The sequence below is a fragment of the Balaenoptera borealis genome (assembly GCF_965194805.1).
Source record: "Balaenoptera borealis genome assembly, chromosome: 6".
Taxonomy (NCBI): Eukaryota; Metazoa; Chordata; class Mammalia; order Artiodactyla; family Balaenopteridae; genus Balaenoptera; species Balaenoptera borealis.
In genome coordinates this window covers 18064542-18088550 of record NC_138863.1, presented here as the reverse complement: position 1 = coordinate 18088550, position 24009 = coordinate 18064542, and the positions used below count along the sequence as shown (strand labels likewise).

Sequence of the window (24009 nt, the reverse complement as noted above, 5' to 3'; positions counted from 1 at the left end):
AACAGGGTGCCCCAAAGGGCCAGGGTTGGTGGGCGGCTGCGTGTGGGTGGGCTCCGTGCTGGGGTGACCTGTGATGGACGGGGCCTGACCTGGCCTTGCAACCAAGGGTGAGCAGAGTGGTTCCCTGCTCCCCAGGGGAGCCATCCCTGGGCCCCTTTCCCAGGCCAGGCAGGGGCTGCGACCGGCAGGGCAGGCCCGCCGCAGGGGAGGGGTGGCCACTGGGCAGCGGGTGGACCTCGGGCTCTAATCCCCAGCAGCTGCTGTTTCCCTCAGATCGATTCCCTTCTCACTTTTTTTTTTCAGCTGCCGGTTCTGCGGCTCGGATCGATGGAGCCGCCTCCCCCGCCCCTCTGAGCTTCCTCTCCCTGCTGCTCATTAGCGCCCCGATTAATCAGCCCCCCCCTTTCCTCTAGGGGACGAGTACTTCCTCTCCCATGAGGGCTCTCGCTCTCACAGGGCCCCCCCCCCCAGAGCACAAGCTGCTCACGGTGACCACCCCCACCCTGGGGGCACCCAGGCATCACCTCCTCTCCGCTGGCCACCAGGGGCCCCATCCCTGCCTGTGATAGTAGCCCGCATGCCTGCTTCCTCCCCGCAAGGCGGCAGCCATCCCAGGGCTCCCCTGCCCCTCTGCCAGGCCCCCCTGCATCCGTCTCCTTAGGACTGCATTCCTTCCCATTCAAGCGCAGCACATCTCTGCTCCCTCCAGCACCCCCATTTGGGCTCTTCCTGACCTCCGTTCCACACCCTCTCACCCACATCATACCTCCTCTGCTCCCCGGCCTGTCCACCCAACACGCTCCCCCCGACCCCCGGCCTGGCCAGGGATTTGGGGAACATTTGGGGAAGCAAAGCGGTCACAGATGTACAAGTCAGCCAGGGTGCCCTCTGTCCCAGACACTCGAGAGACTGAGTTTCGGGGGTGGAGGTGAAGTCGGGGAGAGGGCGGCCAGCATCCCAGAGGGGGCAGGGGTATGGTGGGTGTTAAGTCGGGAGCAAAGCTATAGGAAAGCCAAGAATCTTGGTGGAGCCACCATTGTCCCCTTGTCTGTCTCACCTGCCCTTCTCTGCTCTGCCCTCCCCTCCCCTCCCTCATTCAAACAAGTGGCTCTCCCAAGGAGTTTCTGGAAGCCGCGGTGAGTGGGGTAGTGGGGTCAGGCGGCGGCTGGGTGGCTGCAGTCAGGAGTCAGGGAGGCCAGGAGGTCGGGGATGGAGTCGGCTGACCCCTCCTGGGGTGCGGTCCAGAAAAGTGGCAGAATGAGCGAAGGACTCCAGGTGCAACCCTTCTCTCCGGGTGGCCTGGGAGTGGGGCCATGCGGGGACCCCACAAATGGCTAGGGTGTAGCAAGAGTTTGGGGCTATCCCGACGAGGTCTAAGGCAGTAGGGACGGGCGATCCCTGTCCCGGGCTGGGGGCCGCCCCCTCCCCTGGCCTGGCTCCTGCCGCCCGTGCCGCCGGTGAAACGCTGTTGACATGTCCTGAATTATTAAGCACGGGGTGGGCTCCGGAGCACATGCTGAGCGGAGCGGCTGGGGCTGCGCGGCGTGGTGGAGCAGCGCTCGCTCCCTCGCTCGCTCGCTCGCTCGCTCGCAGGGACACACGCAGGGGCTGACAGCTGTGCCGGTGCTGATAAGGGAAGCCACAAGGAGACGATCGAGGAGAGAGACAAGCGGCGGCAGAGGCGGCGGCGGCAGCGCCAGGGCTGCGGAGCTGCCGGGAGTGGGAGTGACTCCCCCACCTCAGGCCCCCACCCTGTCCCCGTCCTCTTACCGTTTGCCCTGAGTTTAGAAGAGCAGCCGCTGCCCCCGCCGCCACTCCGGAGGGCACCGGGAGCTGCTGGCCAGAGAGGGACAGGGGCAGGGAGGCTCCGGCCAGTCCCAGCAGCTGGGCACAGATGCCGATCGAGATTGTGTGCAAAATCAAATTTGCAGAGGAGGATGCGAAACCCAAGGAGAAGGAGGCAGGGGATGAGCAGAGCCTCCTGGGGGCCGCGCGGGGGGCCGCAGCCCCCCGGGACCTGGCCACCTTTGCCAGCACCAGCACTCTGCACGGGCTGGGCCGGGCCTGTGGCCCAGGCCCCCATGGACTGCGCAGAACCCTGTGGGCACTGGCCCTACTCACCTCGCTGGCTGCCTTCCTGTACCAGGCGGCTGGCCTGGCCCGGGGCTACCTGACCCGGCCTCACCTGGTGGTAATGGACCCGGCTGCCCCAGCCCCAGTGGCGGGCTTCCCAGCCGTCACCCTCTGCAACATCAACCGTTTCCGGCATTCGGCACTCAGCGACGCCGACATCTTCCACCTGGCCAATCTGACCGGGCTGCCCCCCAAAGACCGGGACGGGCACCGTGCCGCTGGCCTGCGCTACCCAGAGCCCGACATGGTAGACATCCTCAACCGCACTGGCCACCAGCTCGCCGACATGCTCAAGAGCTGCAACTTCAGCGGGCACCACTGCTCCGCCAGCAACTTCTCCGTGGTGAGTCCTGCCAGCCGGCCCGCCCAGCCTGGGGTGGCCAGAGGCTGGCGGTGGGGGAGGGAGTGGTGCGCAGGGCATCCTCACCAGGGCTTCCCCTCCTGCCGCCGCCAGAGGCTGGCCTCGTGTCGCCCCCAAGCCCGGTGCTGCCCTCAGGCCCCCCAGCATGGAGCGGTGGACGCTCGTGGGGGCTTACCCTCCTGCTGCTGCCACTCTTCTTCGGGCTCTGCCGCCGCTGCAGTGCCTAGGTCTGGGGGCCGGGGGTCCTGGAGTGGACCCGGGGGCCCAGAAGCTGGTCGGCTTGCAGGGAAGGGACGCACCATGCCACAGCCAGACCAAGTGACCCCCGCTTTCCTCTTGCTCTCCTTTTCTTCTGTGGCCACTGGATTCTTCTCCCCACCCAACAGGGGCGATGGGGAGAGGGTGTTCTGGGGGCTCCAGCAAAGGAGGGACTCAGGGCTGCCTCTGGGGGAGCTGGCCTGGCCGGCAGGCTGGATAGAGCCGATCTTCGCATACACTGGGCGCCAGTGTCTCTTATCTGTCTCTGTGTCTCTCGCACACACCCCCTTTCACTGATTCCCTCACACATCCCTCTTTCATGCTGCCCCTCCAGCTTCTCCCGCTTTCCAGGCCCTCCCTCTGTTTCTTGGTTCTTGCTGCTCCCTTGCCCGGCTCTGGCTCTTACACTGAGGATCACTCATTCACTCTTATGTGCACGGCTCACCCTCAGTGCTGCCCAGCGTACACACACACACACACACACCCCTACTGCATGGGGACATAGTTTCCTGCACACTCTCTCACACACACTCAGTGCCCCTGTCACTACACTCACGTGCACACCTGCACACCCACGCACCTGGAGAGCTGCTCGTGCCCGTGCCACGTCCCAGCTCTTACTAAGCTGCTGAGGACAGGGTCACACCGTGGATGCCGTCCCCCCTTGTGACACCCCCATCTACCTCAGCCCCTGCTCCCTGTCTCTCCCATATGTGCGAATACACACACACACTCTCACGAGGAGTGGAGTGGAGTGCAGTGTCGGCTTGGGCTACCCTCCCATGCACACCTCCCACAATCGGGTGTGTGAGGCGTGTGTGGGGGGTGTGTCTTGTATGCTGTCTATCTGTCTGTCTGTCGGTGCTCTGTTCACCCACAGTCACAGGCTGTCTATTATTCCTGGTGCTTGAGTTGCTGTCCCCAGTCCACAGTTTACCCCCGGCATTGTGTATGTGTGGTGTGTGGGGTGTGTGTTTTCATTCTTGGGACCACCGCCCAGCGCATGTGCAAATCCATGGCATCGACGTGGTGCCCATCCAGCCCAGCCTCCAGCGCCAGCCCCAGATGGGGACCTTTTCCTTCTCATGGCCCGGTGCCCGCACCCAGGCTCTCATTCACTCACTGCCTCAGTAGCACCAGGAAACGTGCTCCACCCGTGTTCCTGCCCCCACCACGCCTGCAGCCTCGGGGTCCTACTGCCATTGGATGGCGGGAGTTGCGTAGAAATGGAGGAAGGGATGAGAAGGAGGATCGTGCTGGGAGAGGAACTGGGGCGGGGGGAGGGGGGGGGGCGGGGATGGCGCTGGCCTGTTGTCCAGCTGCACGCCCCTTCTTCCAGGAAAAAATCACCGCTCTCGAAGCGATTGTCCCTAAGGAGCAGTGTGTGAATGTGGCCTTTCGGGTCAGTGGGGCTCCTCTGTGAGACATCGTCACCCCTGAGTTTTGGGGGTGGGGACAGAGCCCATGTCAGCAGGTGCTGTTGGGGCAGAAATCAATGGGGGCTTTGTGTCCCTGAGTGGGAGTTTGTGTCCCAGGCCCCGGTGGGGGGTGGAAGGGCAAGGGGAAGAGTAATGAAGCCTCGGGGGGAGGGGAGAGGAGGAAGAGATGGAGGGGCAAGGAAGCAAGGTGAGGGAGGCAGGGGGTAGCTGCCTGGCCTCCAGGAAAGGAGGAGGTGCCTGGAGGATATGGGAACAGGGAGCCCCCTGATTAAAGCTGGCGAGTCCCTCTTAATCTGGGGATGGCCAGGCAGAGGTGAGGGTGGATATCCCACAGGCCCTTTCGTACCCTGAGGATGGAGAGAAAAGGACAGAAGTTTGTGGGTCTCTGCTCTGGGGCTGCAGCGGGACAATGGAGGGCAGAGGAGCAAAGCAAGCACTGGGGGCCAGGAATTCCCCTTGGACCCACCTGTCCCCTGGGGAATTCCGGTGCCCCCCACTCAGCCTAGTCCCCATACCCTTCTGCCCAAACCCCAACCCCCATCTGCTGAGTGTAACGCTCCCTTGGACCTGGCATTCTAAGGCTGAGTCTGCTGCCAGTTTACAAGGGTCTGGGATTACGGCTGGGATGGGATGATCCATGGTAACGGGGAAGATGGGGGTGTATGGTGTGGGCAAGACTGGAGAAGGGGTATGGAGACAAAGACATCAGGGGTCTCTGATGAGGACATGAGGTCCACAATAGACTCCGTGGTGAGAATATGGAGCCCATGATGGGGATTTGGGATCTATGGAGGGGTGATGGGTGCAGGAATCAGTGGTGGGTACCTGCCAGGGCACGTGTGCTGAGATGGTCAGTGACAACGACGCGCTTTGGGGAAGGTATGTGTTTTCTGTTGCTTTCCCCATTTCCTCCTTCCCACTCCCCACTCTGCTGTGACCTTTCTTCCGGAATCCAAGTTAATAAATGTCACATTTTCCAGCCTATTTTTACTCCGGGTAATGTGCCCTCCCCCAGTCCCCTCAGCTGCTGCTCTTGCTTCTGTCACCACTGCAGTCGCTCTCACCGCCATGCTCCCTAATATCCCCTCACCGGTTCCCTATCAGTCACTCAATCAACACGGAGTTCTGAGCACCTACTACATGCCAGGCTCGCTGCCAGGTGCTGTGGTGCAGAACAAAGAAGGGGAGCCTTGGTCCCCAGTCCCTGTCCTCAAGCAGCTTCCAGTCTTGTGGTGGAGCTGGGATGGGGACGCTTAAAAAGCTTAACCAATGGAAGAGTTAACCAGCCATGCAAGCAGTGTCAGGAGGAGCCGGGATTAATTGCCAAACGAGGTACGTGGATAGTAAGAGCCTGGGTTCAGAGAGAGAGGCCATTCTGGGCTGAAGAGGGCTGGGAAGGCTTAACGGATGAAGCAGGCTGGGCGAGGTTTGGAGAGGAGGGGAGGGGAGAGAGGCGAGAGGAGTGAGGCTCCCACCTCTCCACCCATATGCCCCTCCACCCAGCTCACCCCATCTCTTCTCTCTCCCGCCCCCTCCTCACCCAGTCTCATACCAACCCACTCCCACCTCCACCTCCTCCTTCCACCACCACTTATATGTTCTCTCTCTTCCTCCTCAGTTCCTACCACCATCCGCTCCCCTGCCCCAGCGCGCCAAGCCCCATCTATACTTCCCCCCCTGCGGCTGCTCTCAGCCTGCCCACTTACTAGAAGGCAGAAATCACTCTTCCTAGGCTTCGTTTCTTCAGCTGTAAAATGCGGCTCTAAATTCCAGTGTCTCCTCTCAGCTGGGGACTGTACGGTGGAGCGGTCAAGTGTGTGGGTTCTGGAGCCAGACCGTCTGGATTCAAACCTTGGCTGTGTGGCCTTGGAGAAGTTAGCTTCCGTGAGCCTCAGTTTCTGTCTTCGTGATATAGAATATTAGAACCTAAAACAATTCGGGTGGTTGTGAGGATGAAAAGAGATGGCTGTAAAGGGCGTAGCACACTGCCTGCCACACATGTGCACTCAGAGTGTCAGCTGTTAGAAATGCCACCACCCCAGCTCCTGGCTCTCTTTAACCTGACTGTTCTCAGCACCACCTGCTGTTTTCCAACCTATGTGCTGGCATCTTCGCTAGTTTCCATCACCTAGCCTTCCTCCTCTCTTGACCCTCAAGCCTCCGCCCCCAACCCTATTATAGCATCCCCATGCTTCCCAACCCTCCCCAGGACTCAGGTGTGCGTGTGCATGTGTAGTAGTGCATACACTTGAGATCCGTGCTGTCCCGCAGAACACTCTGTGATGACGGAAATGTCCTGCATCTGCGCTGTCCAGCGTGGTCGTCACTAGCCACACCGGCCAGTGAGCATCTGCAGTGTGCTTAGTGTGACAGAGAGAATGAATGTTCTATTCAAACAGCCGAGCGTGGCCAGTGGCTGCCATATCAGACACTGCTGCTCTAGGTGGTCCTGGGGACGTGGTTCAGGCTGCCAGGTTGGGCAGGGCTAGGCTTTCCAACTGGCATCAAAGGATATAAAGTGATGGTGGTGGGCTGTGATCAGAAGTCCGGCCATCTACTCTCCGGGCTGAGGTCCCAGATTGAGCTGAGGATGGGGCCTGTGTCTGGGGACATCGAGGTGTCTGGAAACACCACGTGAACAGATATACCTTTCTTCCCAGGTGCAGGACGTGACCTTGGTCTTTTCCATTCTATTGTCTGGAAAATGGAGGCATGGGGAAGGTAGAGGATCCATGAGGAGGCGGGGGGAGGGCCAGCCCCTCTCTGTGGGGTCCTCCGGGGTCCAGGCGGCCCCTGGAGGGGCAGGTGACCAGAGACCTGTGGGCGCTTCCCTGTTTCTATCCCCTCTCGGGCTCTCAGCCTTCCCTCCCCGCCTCCCAACCCTCCTTCCCCACACGCTGGTGACTGCCGAGACTATTAATCACTCGCCCTGTTCTCTTCCTCTCTACTAATCAGGCACAATTAGACAAGGCCTCTTCCAGCTGGGCAGTCCTCCTCCCTGCCCTCTTCCCTCCTCTCCCCGCCCCACCCCAGCTCAGTCAGGACGGCTCTGAGGCAGAGGGAGCTGCGTGCCAGCCCTCCACCACTCTCTGGCTCCCCCAGCCCACAATCCCAGGCTCCTCCGCCATCCCCTGCCTTCTATACAAGCTTCCTCCTGAGCCCGCCCCTTCCCTGGTGTGGTCAGGCCGGTACTGACAGTCTCTGCACCCACTCCTTGATTGTGGGAGGGGCTACTCCACAAACATCCCAACTCCATGCCTTCGCCACTGGCTCCGAGGGCCTGAGGGCTGCCCCTTGCCCCCGTGACTCAGGAAGGGAGAGGATTCCCACTGAGGCCTCTCATCTACCGGATGAGCTTACCTCTGACGCTCATTCCCAGCCCAGCCCTCCGTGCCCTCCGGCCCCACCTTCTCCTGAGGCGTGAACCTTGAGAACATTTAGTTCAACATCCAGTTCAGGGATGGTCCTGCCTTCGGGAGCCAGGCAGATCAGGTCAGAGAAGGCATCAGTAGGGAAGGGTGGGGTATGAGGAGAAGTGAAGGTCACTTACCCTTGAAGGGAGCAGCTGTTTCTCAGCCCCAGCTAACTGTTGCCCTGTGGTCAGGGATGCCCGGTGTTAGGGGGCCTTCCAATTTGTCCAGAGAAGCCCCGAGTCTTGATTATTTTAATTAAAAATTTCCTGAGTAAAAAAAATATTCAGAGGGCTATCTACAACTCCGACTGCAGGACCCAGCGTGCATGCCCTCGCCACCGCCTGCCCCACTGCTGGCTGCTGCCCCTCAGGCCCTCCTGGAGGGGGCGCTCTCAGCCTGGCTGCCTCCCATTGGCCGGTGGAGTTGCTGGAGGGGGATTTGAGCCCAGCAACCAGCGGCAGGGACTGTTACTGTTACCCAGGGCTGGGCTGCAAGGGCAACGGGGAGTGCCAGGAGGGACGTGCCCCGCCTGGCCCCCGCTCTGCAGCCCTGTGGCCTCTTCATTAATCAGGAATCAGCCCCGAGCTGGGCTCATTATCAGCTCAGCTTCTTGTGGCACTGCCGGAAGATGCTGATTAGCATTTGAAGAAATGGCCCCCGCGTTTCCCTCCTGTCCTCCCTCTTTCTACCCGTGCTCCTTCCTGGACCCCCACCCCAGCCCTTCTGCTTCTCGGGAGGAATCTGCTTCCTCTCGCGGCTGGTGGCAGGGCTGTCTCTGCCAAGCCCAGGCCAGGGACAGAAAGGACCAGAACCAGGACCAGGGGGCAGGGAGGCAGGAGCACCCCAAGGAGCAGCAGGAGTGCAGAGCTTAGGGACTACTCAGGCTGAGGTCACTGGGCGGAGGAGGGGGAGTGAATGCGGGGTGGAGACTCAGGGTGCTGGGGAGAGATGGACAGCCTCCCTGGAGGAGGGGATGAGAGGGCAGCCTCAGGCTGTGAGTGTTATCAGTGTTCCCCTGTCCTTCTCCCGGCAATGCCACCTCCTTGGAGCAGCTGGGCAGACGGGGTGGTGACAGCCAGAACCGTGGACAGGAGGCCTGAGGCTTTTGGGTTTTTGTTTTTTTGTAAATCCTGGTGGAGGCTTAGGGTCTTGGAGCCATCCCACATGAATGGGGGTGGGAAGGCAGGAGGAGGACAGAGACCCCATGGGTGGAGATAAGAGGCTTCAGAGTGCTGTGTGTTTTCCAGAAGAGGGAGGGGGTATCTGCAATTCTTCCCCGGCTCTCAGGCCCCGAGGCCGGGGCTGGCAGCGCTGAAAATCCACCTCCCCCCCGCAAATGATCACCATGCCCTTGGGACACCCATTTTGAGTCAGAGGGGGAACAGTTCCAGAAAGACAGGCATAGGCAGCAGCAAGAGAGTTCAGAGAGGAGCCACGGGATGATTAAGGGGAAATGGAGGATTGATTTAGGAGGAAAGATTAAAGGAGCTAAATCCATGGCGCTTGGCTCAGCGGTGACTAAGCGTGGACAGGATAATAGCTTACAAATGTGTGAAAGGTGTAAATACCAAACGGGGGGAGGGGAGGCGGCTCGGCGGGCCAGGAGAGCGGGGCTGGGGGGCTGAGGAGGCCCCCGGAAGGGCTGGGGGCCCTTGGGCGACTGCCCGGTAGGGCTGGCTCCTCTCCAGTAGGGGTGCGGGGGGAGCAAACGGGGTGTCGGGGAGCCCCGGGTTCCAAGCAGGGGTTCCATTTCGGGGCCGCAGCTTCGCCGGCCTGTGCTGACCTCTACGTCCCACTCCCGCCCCGCTGAGGATCTGAGGCCGCGGGTTCAAATCCCATCCGAGTCCTTCTGCGCCCCTCGGCACTGGGCCTTTCCCTCTGCATCCACCCGCTGGAGCCGGAGCCTCCGCCCCGCCGTGCCGGCTCGCGCCCCTCGCTCCTCCCCGGCCGCGGAGGGCGGCGGGAGGCGGTGTCTCCCTCCGCGGTGGAAGCCTTTGGCGCGGCTGTGTGCGGAGGTCACTTTGCCGAGGAGCCGGGAGCCGGGGGAATGCAAATGAGGCAAACCCAGGGAGGAGAGCGGAGGAGCCCAGAGGAGACGGGAGGGAGGGCGCTCGGGCGCCGTGATGGATGCCTGCCCCGCGGGAGGGAGGAGGGGGGCAGCGAGGAGCACGAGGCGGTGGGTGCAGCCTTCTGGGTGAGGCTGGGCCCAGCCTGGAGGCTTGGGTGCACCCGCGGGGTGGGGGCGATGGCGCACCCACCCACCGCCGCCACCTCCTCCACCTTCTCGGTCTCGGTTCCTGAACTCCCGCCAGGACACGGATGCGATCCACTGTGTAAGCAAGCTCTTAACGAATAACTTTGCATCGAGGGCTGGAACATCAGGGAAGGACTTCGTTACAAATTAAAAATATTCCCGTCTGCAAAACTGACTTTCTAGGGTTTAAGGCTTATGCGGTCGCTACCTGGGAACAGGTTTGGCTGTTTACCTGCATCCTGGAGGCCCCGCTCTCTCCTCTCCAGTGGAGACGCGGCGCTGCCTGAGTTCACCGTGTTCTTCCACGGTCCCAAGCGCTCCGGGCTCCCAGCTCCAGCTCGGCCTCAGCCTGGAGTCATACGGCCTTGACTCTCTCCTACTTCACTACTGCCCACACATTTATATTTGCTCAAACATCGTGCCCATTTCCTCCTAGACTCACAAGCACTTCTACCTTGGAGAAGAAGTCGCCTTGAAAAGCACCTGGGTGGCTGTGGGCTGGGGGGATGCTGCGTTGACCCTGTGGGGGAGGGCAGGCGCACTAGGGGCGGGGGGTGGGGTAGCGTGGGGGGCTAGTCTCCCTGTGTCTGACTGTGGTGTGATCAGATGCCTTTCCTGGGTGGATGAGTGCACTTGCTCCGGGAAGCTTTACTCTCCAACCCAAGTCGAATTCCTGTTCCACTCTCAAGGGACTTGGATTGGTCTCCCCATCATACCACCTATCCCAGCTAGTAATGATTTGCCTGTGCCTGGGATTGTTGGTTTTGTGTGCTTTGTTCACCACTGCTGTACACCTGGCTCCGCTGGGTGCTAGGTGCTCAATAAACACTTTTGGAATGAATGAATGCCTCTGGGGCCAGACAGCCAACTCCCTCAGGGCAGAGACCAGTGATTTTGTTCTCCGAATCGTCCCCAGCAGCAAGCATAGTACCTGGCATATTGTACAGGCTCAAGGAGCAGTGTTGGACAAGTAAGTGTCATGTGAACACCCACCGTTTCTTTTTTTTTTTTTTAAATAAATTTATTCATTTATTTATTTATTTTTGGCTGCGTCCGGTCTTCGTTGCTGCGCGCGGGCTTCCTCTAGTTGCGGAGAGCGGGGGCTACTCTTTGTTGCGGTGTACGGGCCTCTCAATGCAGTGGCTTCTCTTGTTGTGGAGCACGGGCTCTAGGCGCGCGGGCTCAGTAGTTGTGGCACACAGTCTCAGTAGTTGTGGTGCACGGGCTTAGTTGCTCAGCGGCATGTGGGATCTTCCTGGACCAGGGCTCGAACCCGTGTCCCCTGCACTGGCAGGCGGATTCCCAACCACTGCGCCACCAGGGAAGTCCCCACCCACCATTTCTTGAGCACCTACTATTCACTGGGGCTGTGCCAGGTATGTATCAGCACACAGTGGCTGTGAGCGCAGAGTCCAGTGCCAGATCACCTGGTCCCCTCCTCTGCCACGTCATGTGACTCTGGCCAGCTCCTTACCCTCTCTGGACTTCCATTGTCTTGTCTGTAAAATGGAGATGTTTAGAAACCTCCAGTAGAGGGTTTTTGTGAGAATTAAGGAGTTAATTTATATAAAAGGCTTAGGACTTTGCTTGCCCCAGAGTAAGCACTGAATAAATGTTAACTGTGGCTATTTTTTGTGTACATTATCTCTTTCCTCATAACACCTCCGACGATGCCTATTATTATTCCTATTTTACAGATGAAAAATGGAGGGTCAGAGAGGTTAAATGACTGAACCCGAATCCCACAGACAGTAAGGGCAGGGCTGCAGGCCTGTATCCTCCTCTGATAGGAGAGCCAGATCTCAAATCCTGGGGGGATTGCTCTGACAGAATTCCATCCTCTCCCACAATTGCTGAGAGAGCTTTTACCAAGGTGCATGATGCCATGTGAGAATGGGCCCAGTGGGGAGCCAAGATCAAATGGCTGCACCATCTTGGCAAGAAGATTCCCTAAATGGGCTCCCCTGCTTTCCTGGGCACCTTGCATGCATCGGTATGGACTTATCTCTGATCCTCACTACTAACCTTAGGAGGAGGAATTACCATTCCCCCTTTTACTGATAAGTAAACTGAGGCTCAGAGAGGTTAAATCGCCACCCAAGGTTGTTTGTCCAAGGCTGGTGGCAGAGCCAGGATTTGAACCCTATTCTGTCAGGCTCCAAAATGTGCACCCGTTTTTCCATGTTATGAAGTTTAGGTGGATCCTTTTCCAGCACCATATTCAATGGTCGATCTCTGCCCCAGGTTGGACCTTACTGGTCTCCACAACACTCTTGTTACTAATATTGAGGGCTCATGTGTATAATTTTACCTTGCAAATGCCTTTCACCTACTTCATTTCTTTTGAGACTTATAACCAACCTGTGAAATAAGTCGAGCAGGAATTTCTATCCCCACTTGACGGATGAGGAAACTGAGGACCAAAGAAGTCAAAAAAATCACTTTACTAACCAAGGTTACACAGCTGTCACTGGTGGAGCCAGAGCTGGCATCAGGGTCTACTGACCCCCAGGGGGGTGATGGAGGTTAATGGAGAATGCTGGGGCCCAGTGGGGGGCGGGGGACTGGGTTCTAGTTCTGAATGTGCCCTCTTCGTTCTGTATGCCCTTGGATATGTCCCTTGCCATCTCTAGGCTTCTGATTTGGCCTTTGTACAATGAGGGTTTGGACTGAGTTACCTCCCAGTTCTGACCAGCTCAGACACCCCAGGCATTCTGAGTTGGTTCTATCTTCCCTGGCGAGGACAGAGGAGGAGAAGGCTTTGAACCTGGATGCTTGGGCCACCCCTGAGTGAAGCTGGGGCCCGAGAGCCATCTGACTTGGGATGCTAGCCACAATCCAGGGCAGATGAAGATGTACCCGCTTCCATTGGCCCACTCTGGACCCCAGGGCACTGCAGGATTAAGAGGAGTTCGTTCCAGGGGCTTAAGTGAGAGGCATGGGGCTAGACCACATCAGGAGAGGGCTGATGGAATTTGGAGGGATAAAGCTGCCATGGAAAAGAGGGCTGGGGGGAGGTGCCAAGGCCTTGGCAGAGGCAGGGTGCCCAGAAGGCGCTGGAGATAAAGCCCAGGCTGCAGATTAGCGCTGGGATTAGCCCAGCCTTGGCTGTTCCTGGCTGCTTCTTATCTCCTGGAGGCCCGGAGCCCTCTCCCCCACTGCTCTGAGCCCTGGCCCTGCTAATTGCCTGTTAACCCTGTGGGCTCCGTGACTGCAGGGAGGATGAGGGGGTGGGGTGGGGAGGGGTGGGTAAGAATTCGAGCCAGCCAGCCAGCCAGTCAGCCAGCCAGGGAGAGCTTTTCAAGGAAATGGGAGCTGTGGACAGATGGAACTCAAGGGACTGAGAGAGAAGCCACTGCCCAGAGGAGCAAGCTCTGGACGGATCTCTCCGACCCTGATCATTGTCTAGGGCAGACCTGGAGGGGAGGGCAGGGAGAAGGAGGGAAGGGCACCTGGGGAGGGGTTCCTGGCTTGGGGAGGTGGCTTTAGGCCCAGGGAAAAGTCAAGAGGAGGAATACGAGAGTCAGTGACTGGACACCTAGACTAGGGAATAGACAGAAAAGGAAACAGGGTAGAGATGCAGCGGGCAAAAGAACAGAGAGACTGGGGAGGCAGCCAGGCCAACGGGAGAAAGGCGAGGCCAGGGTGATGGACAGGCTGACAGAGGGCAAGGGACAGAGACACAGGCCAGACGGATAATTGATCAGCTGCTGAGGACAGACAGGCCAGGAGGATGGAGAAAGACCTGAGAGAGAGACAGATCAGGCGACCGAGGCTAGGGAGATGGACAGACCCAGGGCAGGGTCCAGGCCAACACTAAAGGGGAGGTGGTCCGAGAGGGACAGGCAGAGGGCTGGCAGGAAGGAAGCTGGTCCAAGGGTCTGCCTGCAGCACGGACATAGACCTGTCTAGAAGCCGTCCAACCTAGGTCCGGAGGGGTTCAGCCCAGGGCCAGGGGGATGGACCTAGGAGTGAAGGCAGAGAGCAAGGGAGGGCCGAGAAGAGGGAGAGCCAGACGGAAGAAGAAGGTGGGCTCTGAGATGGGGACAGGGCCCAGAGGCTGAGGCTGGTTGGGGGGGGGGGGGCGGGATCTGGAAATAGCCCCTTGGCCCGTCAGGGCACATCCTGGCCCAGGAGCTGCCCCTTTCCGTGGCTGGACTCTGGACCCTCAACTCCTGTCCACACACCCTCCTCTAGGGCCATTCGGGAGAGAGCAGTGGACAGCCAGTGGGACCCTGTGGCAGAGCCGCCGTGCCGTCTCCATGGAAGAGGTTGTGGGCTGTGCTGCTACCAGAGTTCTGCCACTTAGGAGCTGGCGGCTCCACCCGCTGCTGCCTGCCTGGCCCAGGGACCGTCTCCAGGGCAACGCTCTGCTCTGCCCCGCAGTCGGGCCTGACCCGGGCTGTGCAGGTGTCCTGGCCCTGCCAGTCTGGCCTGTCCACTCCCTGCAGAGCATTGTCCATCAGCAGACCCAGAGTCCTTCCACCCATCTCCCTTTGTCACCCCCACTCTGCACAGTCGCCTCAAGGGCAGGCGTACCAAGGTAGCCACCACCATCTGAAGCCACTGGAGCCAAAGCCTTCCCAGTTGGCTCTGCCCTGCACAGGGAGAGGCTCAGTGTCATGTAGCCTGTGCCTGTGTCTATGTGGTGGAGGTATCCAGTAGGGGGGCTGCCCCAGCCCCACCCAGGTTCAGGAGACTACCAGACTCATTCATTCACTGAACACCTACCAGGTGTTTTATAAGCACTAACTCCGCTTTGGCATCAGGCTCAGTTCTGCTCGAATCTCTGCTGTCATTTACTTGCTGTGTGCCCTTAGCCAAGTCATTTTCCCTCTCTGAGCTTCCTCAACATGAAACAGGGGCTGCAATGCTTACCTCATGTGGTTTTCTTGGAGGCTCAAAGGAGAAAATAGATCAAAAGTACAGGACCCGGTACAAAGTGGGAATGTTTGATAATGTTCACTTTGCATTCCTTCCCTTGACCTCACTCCTCCTTCTGCAAATTGCACTGGGCTCTGGGGATACCAAGATGATGAAACGGGGCTCCCAGCCTCAGGGAGTCCATGGTCCCATAGGAGAGACCATGACAGTGCCCAGCGGTCAGGGTCAGCCGCTGCACACTGGGGGGCACGAGTGAGCAGCTCACTACTGGGATGCCCCACGCAGCTCATGCCTTGTTTAGCCTCCCAACTGGAGCACACACTGAAAAATGGCTGCAGCAGCAAGAGCTGATTCCAGCATCTTCTTGGCCCGAAATAGGAAGGGGATGAGTGCTTTGAGATTTGGGGCAAATACTTACATATTCCCCCCATCTGCCTTTCCCACACCACTGAGGACACAGGGATCTTGCCTCCAGCCCGCTTCAGGGCTCTCCTCCCTCCAGTGACATGTAAAAGCACAGGTCTAGAGTCAGGCTGTCTCGCTGGACTCTTGTCCCTTCGACTAGGGCCTTTCTACTCACGGTGCGGTCTGCAGACCAGCAGGTTGTTAGAAATGCAGACTCTCAGTCCTGCTCCCCAACACACGTTCACTGAATCAGAATCTGCATTTTAGCAAGATCCCCAGGTGCTTTGTGTGCACATTAAAGTTTGAGAAGCACTGATCCTGGAGATCTTGGCAAATCAGCCAACCTCTCGGAGCCTCAGTTTCCTCATTTGTAGGATGTAGGGTCATTGTGAGATTCGATTGGAAAGAGCATATTAAGCATTTAGTGCAGTGCCTGGGGCAGAGCAGATGCTCTGGGACTGTCAGTGATGGCCTACTCCTGCCCCACAGATCGACACACAACAGGGAGCTGCGGCAGGGGTGATACAGACAAAGTCAAAGACTGGAACCCAGAAGCCGGCGAGGGTGCAGAAGGAGGGGGGGAGGGACAGGTGAGGAATTGAATTGAGAGGCAGCAGATATGGAGAAGAGAGTAAGGAAGGTATAGAGGAGTAGAGTGCAAGGGAAGGAGGGATGGAAGAAAAGGGGTCGAGCATTGAGACTCCAGTCTCATTTCAGCTGGATGGGGCTGAAGCAGGAGCCAGGGCTTGGGGTGGTGTAGGCTTGGGTTGGGGGAGTTGCCGGTAATGGATTGTGGGAACACCTTGAGTCTTGCATCTCAATGAGTTCCACCTCTCCCCCTAAGCTGTGTGACCTTGGGCAAGTCACATCACCTCTCTGAGCTCTGGTTTCCTCATCTGTATTAATCAGGCTGATTAAACCTACCTGATACCAGAGTGACTGAGGAGATGAAATGGGGTGGCAGATGTTGCCATGTTTTGTAAACTGTACAGTTCTTGTTATTTGCGTGCTTTTGTTTTGGGAATCTGAGGCAGGGTGTTTGGGTGATAGAAGAACTGTCTTGAGAGGGGAGAATCAGCAGGGCGATTAACCTAGGGGGATGGGGATGGGAGACAACCCTGCCTCACAACGAGGGCACCCCCAGGTCCCCAGTTCTTAGAACTCCTCACTCCTACTGCCCTCCACCCAGCCCTCTCCCTTCCACAGCCTCCCTCTGGAGCTAGGCATTTAGGAATCTTTTCCCTTACACTGCCTCATGCCTTTTCTCCCAGCTTTCACCAGAGTGAAAATGTTCCCAAGGAGAGGGGCCAGGGAGAGAGAGAGTGATTGAGTGCGCTGACCTCCTTACCCCCAGGGAAGGTGCCGCCTGTGATGGGTTTGACCCGGGGGCTGGTCTCTGTGGGGTGAGCCTGGCAGGGGGGAACTCCCATCTGCCTCTCCCTCAACCTCCTCCCCACCCCAGCTGCTTGCAACTCCCAACGGCAGCTATGTCCCCGCCAGAGCCTCGGCTTCCATCTCCGGGGCTCCGGCGCCATCTGGTGTCCACATGGTAGGACTCTCCGCAGAGGAAAAGGGAAATTGGCAGCTTCTGCTCTGGCGGAACCGTTTATTAAAGTATCCCTTGTGCCCCGCACTGGGCCAGGTGCTGGACTCATTGCCCCTGTGCAGCATGAACTCCAGTGGGGGGAAGATGAGCAATGAACACGGGGGCAAACAGATAAGCAAGATCATCTCAGGTCTTGATGAGGACTTTGAGCAAACCCACAAATGTGTTTGATGAGGGGAGGCTGACGCTGGGAACGTGTGTGTGGTATATGAGTGTGCATCTGAAGAAGGGACACAACCTCAGGCTTAAAAGATGAGCAGCTATCCATGCCAACTGGGGAGAGGGGAGCATTCCAGGTGAGGGAACTGCGTGAACAAAGGCCTGGGGAGGGAAGTCGCTCCGTAAGTTTGAATTTGTCTCAGAGATCTGGGAGTGGAAAGGCAGGAGACAGAGGCAAAGGTCACCTCACGTGGAGACCTTCAGGCAAGGGAAGGAATTTGGCTTTATTCTCTGGGAAATGGGAAGCCATTGGTGGACTTCAAGTTGGCAAGTGACTTGATTGCATCTCCTCAGTTTAGAATGAGCACTCTGGCTACTGTGTAGTGAATGGCTTGGAAGGAGAGGCAAAGACAGATGAAGGACACCAGTTAGGAGCCTGCCGCCATGGCCGGGGAGGGATGATGGTGAAAGGGGGACATGAGATGGAAGGAAAGTAGATGGGTTCTAAATAGATATTGCCTGGGACAGCAGCTGGATTGTATGCCTGGTGACCCCTGTCCCATATCCCAGCAACCAACCTACAGGGAGAGGGAGATTTCAGGGATTCTGACTTGAGAAACTAGGTAGATAGTGGGACCCTTTACTCATAAGAGGAGAATGGGTCGGGGACAGGATTTGGGAAGACATCAAGAGTTCTGCTAATTTTTTAAAATCAATTTATCTATTTATTTATTTTGACCGCTTTAGGTCTTCGCTGCTGCACGCGGGCTTTCTCTAATGGCGGTGAGCGGGGGCTACTGTTCGCTGCGGTGCGCGGGCTTCTTATTACGGTGGCTTCTCTTGTTGCGGAGCATGGTCTCCAGGCATGCGGGCTTCAGTAGTTGTGGCACACGGGCTCAGTAGTTGTGGCTCGCGGGCTCTAGAGCACAGGCTCAGTAGCTGTGGTCCATGGGCTTAGTTGCTCCACAGCATGTGGGATCTTCCCAGACCAGGGCTCAAATCTGTGTCCGCTGCATTGGCAGGAGGATTCTTAACCACTGCACCACCAGGGAAGTCCAAGAGTTCTGCTACTGATATGTTAAGCTGGAGGTGCCTTTTAATCATCTAAGAGAGGATGTCAGTAGAAAAGATGGAGCTCAAGGGAGGCTGGGCTGTCGGTTGGTTGCTGGGATATGGGACAGGGGTGACCAGGCAGGTCTGGTGGCCCTCACAGGGGACAGGGAACCCTAAGCCTAAGGCATTGTCTTTCATCTCCCCGCCTCCACACCCCCGCCCCTCCCACTCCTGTCTCTTATCCCCAGGTCTATACTCGCTATGGGAAGTGTTATACCTTCAACGCGGATCCACAGAGCTCACTGCCCAGCCGGGTGGGGGGCATGGGCAGTGGCCTGGAGATCATGCTGGACATCCAGCAGGAGGAGTACCTGCCCATCTGGAGAGAGACAAGTACGCAGGCGGGAAAGGGACAGGGGCTCCGGCCTGGGTCCTCTGCCTGGGATGGGTTTCCAAAGGTCCCCATCTCTACCGTGCAGACGAGACATCGTTTGAGGCAGGCATCCGAGTGCAAATCCACAGCCAGGAGGAGCCACCCTACATCCACCAGCTGGGCTTCGGCGTGTCCCCAGGCTTCCAGACCTTTGTGTCCTGCCAGGAACAGCGGGTGAGCACCTCCAGCTGGGTCCTGGGTCAGGCACGGGGCCGGGCCTTTGGGCTCAGAGGGGATGCTGACCAGATCTGCCCCCCAGAAGCTCGCATCCCACCAGTCCTCCCATGGACTTTACTGGGGCTGTGGGCGCCGGAGGGCCAGGTGGGACGTCTGTGCGTGATCCCGTCATGCCCCACCTCTGCAGCTGACCTATCTGCCCCAGCCCTGGGGCAACTGCCGAGCGGAGAGTGGGCTCAGGGAGCCTGAGCTTCAAGGCTACTCGGCCTACAGTGTGTCTGCCTGCCGGCTGCGCTGTGAAAAGGAGGCCGTGCTTCAGCGCTGCCACTGCCGGATGGTGCACATGCCAGGTGGGCACCCCACCCCCCTGTGTCACCCTGCCAGGCTCCAGAACCTCCAAGGGCAGAACACTGCTCATGTGCAGGGGGGCAGGTGCATGTGTATGACAACGTTTGTGCACGTCTCTGCCCACGTGAGTGTACATGGTATGTGTTCGGGATTTTATGCATGCTTTCACGTATGCATATGGGATGCACACATGCATGTTTGTGTGCCTGTTAACATGTATTTATGCGTACATGTGCTTGTGCATATCTGTACTTTTGTACTTGAGGTTGTGTGCATGTGCTTGAACATGTGCTTGCAAATGCATGTGCATATGTGTGTGTGTGCAAGCACGCATGGATTTACGTGCATATATGCATGCGTACATCTCCATGCTTCTATGCACAGGCATGTATAAATTCATGTGTGCACATGTATGTGTGTGCATGCATGTGTGTGCCCACATTTGGGAATATGGGAGGGGAGAGTGGATGGAACTATAGACTCCAGGAATAATCTTCTCTCCTTTCAGGCAATGAGACCATCTGCCCGCCAAATATCTACATCGAGTGTGCTGACCACACACTGGGTCCGTGCTGCCTTCTCCCCTCCCTGCCTCTCCGTCCCCCTCCTCCTCTCCATCTCTCTGTGCACCCTGCTCCTCACTGCCTTGGCTCCCCTCCTCCCAGTCTCTTCCTGGGGTTTTTTCCCCGGGGGTTGAGCCTTATCCCATACCTCCAGGGGTCTGAGGACCTTTGCAGTTGTGGTGGAGGCAGCAGGGTGGGGGGTTGCAGAGAACTGGAACTGAGAGTGAAGGGCGGGGCTTCTCATCTTGGTTCAGCCAATGAGCTTGCCTCTCTGGGAAAGTGAAATGACTTCTCCCTTGGTATGAGGAAAGATGTATTGCTGGCTATCCGTGTGAGTAAGGCAACCCCATCTGTCCATAGGTCTCGCCTGATCCACACTTCATTCATTCATTCATTTATTCACTCTACAGATGTTTACAGCCTGCACTGGTGCCAGAGGTAAAAGTGGGAACAAGAGCCCCGCTCTTGTGGCGCTTACAGCCCAGCAGGGCTGTGGGTGGGCATCACAACACAGCGTGTTAGTCCTTGTGTAGGGGAACCTCAGCGATCCTACAGGGCCCCAGCAAGGGCATGCAGCCTCACCTGGGCAGGCAGGGAGGATTCCCAGAGGAAGTGACATATGAGCTGAGACTGGAAGGGTGTGGAAGAGTCAGCCAGGTGAAAAGGGGGGACGTGTTCTAGGCAGTGGGAACAGCTCGTGCTAAAGACCTGTGGCCAGAGAGAGCGTGTGTGTCTGGAGCCCTGAAAGGTCAGTGTGGCTGGAGGTCAGAGAACAAAGGAGGGCGTGGAAAGTGTGGAGGAGGCTCTGGGAAGCCAACAATGGCTTAAGGCAAGGCAAGAATGTCTTCTGATTTTAGGAAGGGGACTCTGATTAGATGTGAGGATGGACAAGCGGGGAGGAAGACTAGGAACAGGGTGACTGGTCAGGAGAGCACTGCGGTAATCCAGATGCTGGGGCCACGGGGGCAGGTTTGAGGTGCTGGGGCAGTAGAATCACACCTTCTGTGTCCCACACACCAACTACATCCGCCAAAGGGGTGATTGAAGCGTGTTTAATGAAGGAACAGATGTAAGTGGGGATAAGGGAACCACAAGGGGTGGTGAGACTCCACAGAACTAAGGAGCCTTTCTTCCCCCCGCGCCTGAAGGGGCAAAGGGAGGGGTTGCTACTGGCACCCAGAGAGGGACCTGTGGCTGTCTGAGATGGACAGGAGCCGGGAGCCGGGACCACAAGAGGAAAGACGCAGCCTCTGCCAACCTAAGCCCTGCAGTGAGGAAGCCAGGGAAGAAATACCCTGGCATCTCTCCCCTCCTTGCCCTGTGATACTGACGGGGTTTCCCATTGGCCAAACCCAACCCAAAGCCACAGGACAGGGAGTCTAGGTGATGCATTTGGCGGAGATCAGCATCCTGGGACAGAGCAAGGTGGGGAGAGTGGAGAGTGGATCTGAAGGGGCGAACAGAGAAAACCCAGCATACCGAGCATAATGACCCTGCCCATTTGTTCTTCTGTCCGTCCATCCATCCATCCATGTATCCACTCATCCATCCACTCATCCACAGGCATATGTGAAAACATGCATAAATCCCTTTCATCCCAGCATCCCCTCCAAGCCCCTCATGTGTCTGAGGCCTCATGTGGTTGATTAGCTCTGGTGGATGGCCCGTGCCCTCCCTCTGAGCCATGAGGACCTCTCTGTCCCTGGGGGCTGGGCAGCAGAGGGACGAGCCTATAGGAGTGTGCTGGGGGTTCTGCCTCCACCCACTTTCTTGGATGGTCTGAAGCTGGTCCAGGAAGGGACTCCCAGCCAGTCTCCTCCAGGCAGTGCCAGTGCTGGCCAGACCAGGCCCTCAGTGTGGGTGTGCCTGCCTCGGGACAGCCCCTAGGCTTCCTCCCTGCAGCTGGTGGGCCTCTGGGCCATCCCACCCCGCACAACAGCTGGCGCCTCTGTGTTGCAGATTCCCTGGGTGGGGGCTCCGAAGGCCCGTGTTTCTGCCCTACCCCCTGCAACCTGACCCGCTACGGGAAAGAAATCTCCATGGTCAGGATCCCCAACAGGGGCTCAGCCCGGTACCTGGCAAGAAAATACAACCGTAATGAGACCTACATACGGTATGTATGTGTGTGTGTGTGTGTGTGTGTGTGTGTGTGTGTGTCCTTTTCTCTGGTTAACCCCTACCCATCCTCCAAGTCACATCCTGTGTCTCCACCTCCAGGGCAGCCCTTCTTAGTCCAAACACCTTTCACCTGCACTCCCACAGCACCCTGTACATACCTCTGTCGTTGCATTTACCCACTGTTTTGTGTTTACATGTCTTTTGTATGTCTGTTTGCGTATCTTTCTCCCCCAGCAACCTGGAGCCGTGAAATGCATGTCCAGTGAATGCTGTGCAGAGGGAGAGGAACTGGAAGGGATGGGGGAGGAGCCAGGTGGCCCACAGGAGGGGTCCCACTGAGCCTTGGGCCTGGTACCCTGCTGCCAATCTACCAATGCTGAGCATCCTCTGAGTGCCAAGCCCAGCGCTGGCTCCTATGGGGACAGAGATGATTATAACACAAAACTCATGCCCCAGTTTGTGGATGGGGCCATGTTTGAAGGTGTGGTACTGATTCTTAGGCCCCAGGAGAGATGAATGTGCATAGGGGAAGCAGGGGAGGCATGAGCTGGGCCTCTGAGCACCCCGGGTTTGGGTTCGTGAGAAGAAGAGAGAGGGGAGGCATCCCAGTTAGAGATCTGTGGGCTGATGTCAAGACCAGCCTGAGCAGCAGGGAGGCTATGTGGAAAGAAGCAGATAAAAAAGCGGTCTGGATAAGAAGTACAGTGCAGCTGATCATGGGCAGTCTTGAAAGTCTGGAAGAGGAATTCTGGAGTAGACCGTCAAGCAATAGGGAGCCACTGAAGGTTCAAGAGAGGTATGGGGATGAGGCAAAGTGACTATTATTTGCTGCTTTAGAGAAGGCAGGGGGGGAATCTTGCCGGCCCAGGAGTTTTGTTTTATTCTCCCAGGCCCTTTGCTAGCCCTCAAAAGATGAAGCTGACAGGCATCTGGGCCTGTCTCCCCTCACAGCTTTTGGGAGCTTCTTGGCACAGGGGGGCCTCAGATCTGGATCTGCTGGGCCGGGGATGTCCCGCCAGCCGTCTCCTCAAGAAGACGACCCCTTAGGGATACCCTGCTTCCTGTCTCTGCAGGGAGAACTTCCTGGTCCTAGATGTCTTTTTTGAAGCCCTGACATCCGAGGCCATGGAGCAGCGAGCAGCCTACGGCCTGTCAGCCCTGCTGGGTGAGCCCCGGCCCCGATTCCACGGGGGTGGACCGGACCAGCCTGCCCCCTCTGACACTGCTCTCGTGCTCCCCAGGAGACCTCGGGGGACAGATGGGCTTATTCATTGGAGCCAGTGTCCTCACGCTGCTGGAGATCCTAGACTACATCTATGAGGCAAGGGGTGGGGCCCTGGTGGGGGCCACCCAGATGGGGAGTGGCGGGTAGGAGGAGGGGCTGGGGGGAAAGCAGAGGGGCAGCGCAGGCTTCCTGGTGGAGCTGGACTGGCGGGAGGTCAAGCTCAGGGTTATTTACCAGGGTCCCCTGACTGGTGGGAAGGCCCGAGCGCGCTGAGAAGTCAGGAGAGGGGGATGGGTGAGGAGGACTGGGGCATCCTAGTGGGGGTTTGCTGGGCCAGCAAGTCCTATGAGGTGGGCCTGGTGAGGCCTGTCCTTCTCCTCTAGCGAGTTTCCTGAGCCCACTGCTACCCCCCCACCCTGAACCCCCAGGTGTCCTGGGACCGACTGAGGCGGGCGTGGCGTCGTCCCAAGACCCCCCTCCGGACCGCCACCGGGGGCATCTCCACTTTGGGGCTTCAGGAACTGAAGGAGCAGGTGAGGGTGAGCGCTGTAGCGTATGCAGCCAGCGTCCTCTCCCAGGACTGAATCCCCCCATAACTTCTGAACTAGCCTGCGGGAAGGGGGTTCCTGGGCTCCCCTGAGGCCTCTGCCCCAGGGGACAGGGAAAGGCTGGCTGTGTGAGGTTTGGGGGTACCACTTGAGCTCTCCCTGTCCCACTCCCTCTTCGCCTCGCAGAGTCCCTGCCCAAGCCAGGGCCACGCTGAAGGCAGAGGCACCGGCAGCTTGCTCCCAAACCACCACCCCCCAGGAGGCCTCTTTGAAGACTTCGCTTGCTAGGATGGTGCTGCGTCCAAAAGGACCCAGGAGTCTGGGACTCCAGCCCAGATCCCCACCGTAGTCTCCCGCTCTTAGGACCGGAGGCTTGGGGGCAGCCCAAAGCTGAGGGGAAGAGGGCGGTGCTCACTGGGAGGGTGGGGACTCGGTCCCTGCTCTCACCCACCCTAGTGCCAGCTGCTTTGCACAAGGGTCCCTCTTGTCCACACCCTCCACCCCCAGGCTGGTGCCCAGGGAGGGCTGGGGACCAGGCCATGGGCCCCAGTGGAGGGGAGTGGAGGGGAGGAGAAAGGGAGGTGGAAAAAGGGGCCCACCCCAGAGGGGGTGGAACTCTCTGTACATTTGTA

The 24009-nt window shown here is 58.3% G+C and overlaps 1 protein-coding gene and 1 long non-coding RNA gene across 3 annotated transcripts in view; one reads left to right on the top strand and one right to left on the bottom strand.

Moving 5' to 3' along the window:
• LOC309630813 overlaps positions 1-9270 on the bottom strand; it is a 19639-nt gene extending 10369 nt beyond the window's left edge. Inside the window, exons 1-2 of the long non-coding RNA XR_014245944.1 lie at positions 7742-9270; positions 5898-6117 (exon numbers count right to left, since the gene is read on the bottom strand). This is a non-coding gene — a long non-coding RNA (uncharacterized lncRNA). The remainder of the gene's footprint in view (positions 1-5897; positions 6118-7741) is intronic.
• Positions 521-24009, top strand: ASIC4 (acid sensing ion channel subunit family member 4). Of its 2 annotated transcripts, XM_082396514.1 has the most exons (10): positions 521-2476; positions 18214-18358; positions 18445-18572; positions 18763-18925; positions 19432-19488; positions 21446-21599; positions 22678-22769; positions 22846-22925; positions 23258-23362; positions 23564-24009. In XM_082396514.1, the coding sequence occupies exons 1-10, from the start codon at positions 1895-1897 to the stop codon at positions 23663-23665; spliced, it is 1608 nt and encodes a 535-aa protein (XP_082252640.1). In that variant the 5' UTR covers positions 521-1894; the 3' UTR covers positions 23666-24009. The 2 variants fall into 2 exon arrangements, with proteins under 2 accessions (XP_082252640.1, XP_082252641.1); XM_082396515.1 differs by lacking the exon at positions 19432-19488.

Coding starts and splice junctions, on each gene's coding strand:
- ASIC4 (XM_082396514.1), top strand. CDS start 1,895: ATGCCGATCGAGATTGTGTGCAAAATCAAATTTGCAGAGGAGGATGCG. Junction 18,359..18,444: donor GCCCATCTGGAGAGAGACAA/GTACGCAGGCGG, acceptor TCTACCGTGCAG/ACGAGACATCGTTTGAGGCA. Junction 22,926..23,257: donor TCCTAGACTACATCTATGAG/GCAAGGGGTGGG, acceptor CTGAACCCCCAG/GTGTCCTGGGACCGACTGAG.